Raw genomic sequence first — 7,346 nt, 5'->3', positions numbered from 1 at the left:
TCCAATGTATTTTATAAGATTGATGATCCTTCAACATTCCATGTTGGATTCTCCATATAAGATCACACATAAGCAGGAAGCGTCCATTGCTAAGCTGATAGGATAAACATCCACCAAAATGACTAACACAAACCTGCAGGATTCTATTCAAATCTCCATCTGACTATCCTCCTAATGCTAAATATCTGCCAATTTGGTCTCCTTATCACTTCCAAATTCACTTCAGAGTAATTTCTTTCTCCTTGTCTACTCTACTTCTCACCTGACCTCGTGGGATACCCTCCCAGAATGTTCACCCATTCACTTCGTAAATACACTTTGAGCTCCCATGATGAGGGAAACTGGGAAACACGAGGTGAAAGACACAAGTGTGGGAAATTTCAAACACCTAATTTGTCCTCAGTATATGTTTCCTGCACAGGCTTTGCCCTCTAGATGCTTATAGTCCAGTAGGGGGCCATATATCATGCACATGTGTAGCTCTTTTGAACTCTGAAAAGGGCTAAGAGCCAAACATGATCAAACTGTCAAAGGTTTTTCTTTTTTTAGATTTTATTTATTTATTTATTAGATTGAGAGAGAGAAGGAGTGGGAAATGGGACAGAGGGAGAGGGAGAGAGAGAGAATCACAAGCAGACTCCCTACTGAGCGAGGAGCCGGACATGGGGCTTGATCCCACGCCTCATGACATCATAACCTGAGCCAAAATCGAGTCTGACACTTAACTGACTGAGCCACCCAGGTGTTCCAAAACTGTCAAAGTTTAACTCAGCGCTCAACCAACCTTCCACTTGTTTCCTCTATTTGCTCGGTTATAGGCACAAAGCAAATGCTTGCTGATTACATGTTGACTTCCCACAAAAGTTGCTGTACGAGACAGCAATGGAAAACAAGAAAAATAGGAGTCTATCACATATCCACAAATGGGCCGGAGGGGGGGGCAGTTTAGGTGAACAGAAACAACAGACAGAATATTACCTTCTGGAGAATAAATCCTAATGTAAAACTGGCAGATCATAGACAGAATCGAAATTTTGCCAGTAGCCCCTTAAACAAAGATTTTGTTCTAGACCCTTTGCTGTAAGTCAGAATGTTCTGAAGACATGATTCTTACGAATCAGCGGGAGAAGATGCCTCCACTTTGTCTTCCAACTCACTGTAAATTGGTGAATATATGTTTAATTCTTCATAAAGACGATCTTCTGCAATCTGATGAGGGAAAAATGATTTAATATCAGTCACCAGGAATTTTCCATCACTAGACGACTCATTTGAGAGACCTAGCTCATCTCTTTTTGTCTTTCTGAGTCTCATACTCTCCCTCATTACACCATAATTATTCCCTCCATCTCCAACAAACCAAGCCAGTCTGGCTGGCCAGTGGGCCCAGAAGAAATTATGTCCGTCAATAACAAGTTGGTGAGACTATTATGTGTCTGAACTTGGGTATATCTGCTGTCTTATTTATCTTTGGAGGAAAGCAATAAAAAGGCCACCGGACTTGAATGCTTCAGGCAAGTGGACAGATGGAAAGAGTGTGTATCATCTGGAAGATTTGAATAAGTGTATACACTTCAAGTATTGCTGATTCTTTTTCATACATCAAAGGTATAATGGATGGGTAAGGCAAGTGGAAATGCAGCTGGTTGCCGTGAATTAGGAAGGAAAGAAAACTGAGGCTTCCGAGCAAGTACGAAGGTAAAAGCCAAGAAAAAGGAGAGAGCAGGAACAAATATAAGGGAACTATTCTGGAAGAGAAAATAAGCCCAGATGCCTGAGGGTTTCCATCATAGGCTACCTGCATATTTGTCTCTCGTGCTCAACACACTTAGAAGCATATCTGCATTTTCTAAAATTATGAAGATTCCACTTTTCTAACCCTCATTCATGGGGCTATACCATGAGATTTGTGCTCTGATGAGTGGAAATTGTGATTTTAAAGTAAGAGATTTGGAAACCAAAATACTGAAACATGGACAAAAAATTTTCTGGGCGAAATGTTCCGTGAAATCCAAGCCGTATTTTTAAGTGATGAAACTCAAATTCTTCAGCTTGTCATTCAGGATTGAGTATCAGGCCTCTACCTACCTTGTTCCCTTGGACTACTTCTCCAACCCCATAGATTATGAGGGACACAGCACTGCAAAATCCCAGAATGGTGAGAAACAAGATCATTGCCACGATTTCCTGTCAAACAATAAGCAACAAGACAAGTAGAGTCACAAGGTAGATACCCTGAAAGTGTGTTCCTTTATAGCAGCCCCTGATTTCATCACCATTTCATCCCCCACCCCCACATGATCAGTCCCAGTGAAGTGACACACACACGAGAAAGCCACAAAATTGTTCGAGGCAGGGGACTCCAACCTCGCAGAATTCAGCTGGGGAGGGTGTGGCAGCCAGCATCTCTGTGCATGAACCCCCAGAACACTACATTATGGGATAGAGGTTACAGCAAAGGATGATGTTCATGGAAAAGGAAAAGAGGGCTCTTACTTAGAGTGGGACCCAGATCTTAGCCTTCCCACAAGAAACACATACCGTGGAAAAACAAGCCATAAAGCAGAAGTCCTCTCTGTAAGCTTCCTGGCAGTTGTAGATATAAACCGAGCTCCTCTTCAGGTTGACCGTCAGGATGAAGATTCCCATCCCAGCAGCTATGCTGCTGACAGTGTTGGCCCCCAGGGTTCCCCACACCTGATGATGAAGGACAACACTCAGACCTGAGCCTCCACCTGCTAGTGCATTCAATAGACCTGTCTGCATTTTTAGGGCTGGTTGCACCCAGTAAACTTTGCATTGGTTCAAAATGCAAATTAAAACAAGGAAATCTTGGAAACATACTCATTGTTTAATAAGCATCTATAACCTTCTTGCTAGGACTATGTTCAGAAAGACCCACATGGACACACATCATGTCTCCTCAAACAATCTCCTCGATCAGAAACAAATCATCTATGTGATCATGTGATTGTACTTACAAGGACGAGGTCCAGTGTGAGGATATTTTTTAAACAAGTGCCAAGGTAATTATGCTTTATTGTTTTCTAAAAAAGACAGCTGATATTTTAATGATTATGTTTTTAATGATTATATCCAACACATAATAGGTTGGAAAAAAAAACCCACATATCCACGTTCACTCATAATATGGGATATGATGACACGCCTCTCTCAAGACTCCTAAAATTCCATCTTTCTTATCTTCTCAAGGATGGATAAAGACAGAATGGCAACTCACCAGATAAGTAGCATGTTTCTTTTCAGCCATAAATGGCAAAAATCCAGAAATAGCAAACTGTACAAAAGGAAGGGGGGAAGAGCACAGTGAGTCTTGGACCTTTATTTCTCCTTCAGCCCAATCCTCCAAATATAAGGTAAAGTTGTGGGTGCTCTATAAAGCTATATATTAATATTCCCCAGAAGCTCACTATTTTCTTACTCTTATTTACTATAGAGTGCTTCTCAATGTTAAATGTGCATATGAATCATGTGACAGTCTTGTTAAAATACAGATTCCTTTTTTTTAATTGAAGTATAGTTGACACACAATGTTACATTAGTTTCAGGTGTACCGCATAGTGATCCCACAAGTCTATCCATTACGCCATGCTCACCACAAGTGTGGTTACCATCTGACCCCATACAATGCTATTACAACACCATTGACTATATTTCCTATGTTGTGTCTTTTATCATTTTGACTTATTCATTGCATAACTGGAAACTTGCATCTCCCACTCCCCTCACCCATTTTGCCCATCGCCCCAACCTCTTCCCCTCTGGCAACCACCAGTTTGTTCTCTGTATTTATGGGTCTGTTTCAAAATGAAGACTTTTATTTAGTTGATCCTGGAGGGGGCTTGAGATTCTTCATTTCTACCAGCCTCCCAGGTGATGCTGACCCTGACAATCCATGGGTTATTTTCAGAGTAGCAAGGTCCAGCAGACCTGCTACATGACTGTTATAAAATGACTCGAATTTGTTGTAATTATTTGTTTGTATGGGCATCCTGTGTGTTAGAGTGTCAGCTCCTTTGGGCAAGAAACGTGTGTTTGTGGCATGTATAACTCAAGTCTGACATATGTCATATAGACATACAGTAATTACGAAACTGTACATGGGAGATTTATTGAAAATATAAGTCGATAGCACAAATTCAAAACAATTTCAAAGTTTCAGAGTGTATGATGGGTTGAGAGACACCTAATAAGCTAAGTGTATGGAATGAAGGACAATAGAGAGAAGGGTCAAATAAAATATGGCAGAGGTTCAAGGAGAGTCGTGAACAGGTAAGTGACCTGATAAGTCCTAAGTATTTAGCAGAGTGCCAAGCCAATGAGATATTGTTTAGAGTTAAAGTATGTCCTTGTGAATGAAATGTTGATACAAAAACCAGCATGGATTAATCAAAAATAATTATGCTGAGTGAAGGAAGACAGAGTGTAGAGAGAAGATGCTGTATAATTCTCTTTATATAAAATCCTAGAAAATCCAAACTCATCTAAAGTGATGGAAAGCAGATCAGTGATTGCTTAAGGATGGAAAGAGAAGGAAGAGAGGGAGGGATTACAAAGAGGTGCAAGGAAGTTTTTGGAGGTGATGGATATGTTCATTATATTGATCTGATAATGTTTTCACAGGTGTACACAGGTGTCAAAATGTATCAAATTATAGACTTTAAATATGTGCAATTTATTGCATGTCAATTACACATCAATAAAGCTATATATTTTTGTGTCTCATTCAGTCATCTAGTTTAGAAACAGTACAATGATTAAAGGAAATACAATGAGAAAGCACCTAAAAGAGTTTCTAGGACATAGTAGCAGTTCATCAGATGTCTTTGACCTCGTTTGACCTTGTTCTCCTCACCTCCTCAGTCACTTCCCCCTGCCTTTATGAAGATAACTTGATTGATAAATAGTGTTAGGGATATTTTTCTGGAATTGGATTCTGAAAGTTTAGATTCATTTTTTATTAGCTAAATGTCCCTTGGGCAATTCATTTAACTTTTATCAATCTTAGGTTTCTCATCTGATAAAAGTGTGCTAACATGTTTAACCCAAGTGCTTTGTAAACTGCAATATGTTTATACACTCTAAATACTGGAATAAATAATTGGTTAGACCTGACCTAGACAAGAGAAAAGCTATGTGCAGTGTTATTTCAGAAGCAATTGTAGTTATTTACTCACAAACACTGCTCCCCAGAATGGGTAGCCTGCTTTAAATGACGAAAAAATGTCTTCTTTAAATTCTGAAATATTGATCACGGAGCAGACAATTGTTCCAAAACAAAGACATATCAAGCCAACCAGAATTTGTGTTACCTGTAAAAAATGCATATGTTCTATAGAATAAGAAGGTATTTTCCCAAGATTTCATTAAATTCCTTATGATTGAGGCTAAACATGAGAAATTGTTTTGGTGTTTTAGGCAATCCTGAGATGGAATTCAAATGCAATATTTTCCAGTATCATCAGGCCACTCTAAGAATGGATACAGGCATAACCTAATGCAGGAATGACCAATACATTTCTCATGTACCTTTATTTACATAGTCATGGCGGACAACAATAATTGTTCTTTCCATCGAAGTGCAGACAAAAATTATTAATAGGATGTTAATGATATTAATCCACCAGCAACTGACCAGAGTTGGCAGATCCTATTTGCCATTCTTATCCTAGTCTTCATGAGGAAATGCTTCTCTCTACTCAACTGGGCCCAGTGTCACCTCTTCATCTGCCAGGTTTCTCATGCCTCATGAATCCAAGTGGGGAAACTGTTCATGCACCCAAATACTCTTTCCTAGAGCCAGTCCTACTCTGGTTGAGGTTGGAAGATGCTCACTCACCCCCAGAAATTCCAGCTCCCTCTTCAAAAATATCAGCCATGTATGGCATGGTGGGGATGAAGCAGCCTTCTCCAGTAAGGGATTTTCATGGAGAGATACTTCCGAAAGTTCAATTTCAGGTGCACTGTGAAGTTTAAACAGAAATTCAACCATGAGAAAATTCTCTCTCTCTCCGTGAAAAGTTCTCAACTGACAGAAAGGGAGGATCTTGATTGTTTATTTTTTCAAAAATGATCTTGCAATTAAAATCTTCACTGAAATGTGTAAGAAGCTGAGGCTCAGAGGGTCCAAGTTGATGACCAAGATCACTGTCTAGCCAGATGGAGATGAACAAAATGGAAGAAAAAATGAACCAAGTCCTAATCCAGGGTTACCACACCAAGTTCTTTCCCAGTGATCTATGCTAATGAGTAAAAATAAAAACAGGCACGTTTACCTATGTGTTTCTCAGTCTTTTTAACTCAGAAATGGACCCGAATATATTTTGTCAATGACACACTCAACTTCCTGCGCAGAAAGGAACGGCTCCGAAGGGTTAGTTCAATCTCTATTCCTGCTGTCATCCTCAGAGGAGGCTAACTGGAAATACTGTCCCTTCTAAAACTTTGGGATATGCTTAATATTTTGCAATGATATTCAATCCAATATTGATTCCCAAAGCTCTGTCATCAGCCTCTCCTAAACACTTTAAAAGGGAAGTCTTAATAAGATGTTTGTCTTCAGTATGCAAAGGAAAACTGAATCATGCACCTCTACCAACCTCACTCATGAATATTTCCCCTCTAAACAGTGGGGCAGGATCCCATAGCTTGAGGTTCACAAAGAATAACCAATAAGGAGCCCCAGGTCATGTTGAAAAGTTTCCCTTAACATATATCAGATGCAGAGGCAAGAAATCTCAATCGATAGTATGAACTCCCCTACCCCAATCCCAGAATATGAGCCCCTGCTGCAAAAAAACTGAAGTTATTTCCAGTCACAAGCTGAGTAAAAACCTTCCTCCCTATCACCCAGAGAGAACTACTGGCAAAGTATAGCAAAGAGCTTCTTTATACTCTTTTTTTTTAAGATTTTATTTATTTATTTCACAGAGAGAGACACAGCAAGAGAGGGAACACAAGCAGGGGAAGTGGGAGAGGGAGAAGCAGGCTTCCCGCTGAGCAGGGAGCCCGATGCGGGGCTCGATCCCAAGACCCTGGGATCATGACCTGAGCCAAAGTCAGACGCTTAATGACTGAGCCATCCAGGCGCCCCTATACTCAATATATTAATTAAACCAGATGGGTCTGTGCCTAAATCCATGAACTGGCATCTCCCCAGCACTGTGACTATCTCTGGCCCACTGGGAATAGGAAAAAAATAGTAGCTTGTACTTACCTGGAGGGTGCTTGTGGGTTTGGGAGAGCAAGACCTGCTCTGCTATTTTCTGGGTCCATTTCTTCATCAGTTGAGCTGTCCACCAGTGAGGAATGTTGTTACGGTGAGC

The 7,346-nt window shown here is 40.2% G+C and overlaps 1 protein-coding gene across 1 annotated transcript; it reads right to left on the bottom strand.

The window, feature by feature from the left end:
* Positions 1-549: 549 nt before the first annotated feature.
* Positions 550-7,346, bottom strand: MS4A2 (membrane spanning 4-domains A2). The gene is made up of 7 exons (XM_032415112.1): positions 7,238-7,346; positions 5,861-5,984; positions 5,199-5,333; positions 3,242-3,298; positions 2,542-2,697; positions 2,089-2,187; positions 550-1,209 (listed from the first exon to the last, which is right to left on the bottom strand). The coding sequence occupies exons 1-7, from the start codon at positions 7,294-7,296 to the stop codon at positions 1,111-1,113; spliced, it is 729 nt and encodes a 242-aa protein (XP_032271003.1). The 5' UTR covers positions 7,297-7,346; the 3' UTR covers positions 550-1,110.

This window comes from Phoca vitulina, unplaced genomic scaffold (genome assembly GCF_004348235.1).
Source record: "Phoca vitulina isolate PV1807 unplaced genomic scaffold, GSC_HSeal_1.0 scaffold16, whole genome shotgun sequence".
NCBI lineage: Eukaryota > Metazoa > Chordata > Mammalia > Carnivora > Phocidae > Phoca > Phoca vitulina.
This window is presented reverse-complemented; position numbering and strand designations above follow the sequence as displayed.

What these genes read in the sequence shown, in the direction of transcription:
- MS4A2 (XM_032415112.1), bottom strand. Translation starts at nt 7,296, where the DNA reads ATGGACCCAGAAAATAGCAGAGCAGGTCTTGCTCTCCCAAACCCACAA. An exon ending in CATTCTGGGGAGCAGTGTTT is followed by an intron (nt 3,299 to 5,198) that starts GTGAGTAAATAA and finishes CCTTTTGTACAG; the next exon opens with TTTGCTATTTCTGGATTTTT. An exon ending in AAGTAGTCCAAGGGAACAAG is followed by an intron (nt 1,210 to 2,088) that starts GTAGGTAGAGGC and finishes TTCCCTCATCAG; the next exon opens with ATTGCAGAAGATCGTCTTTA.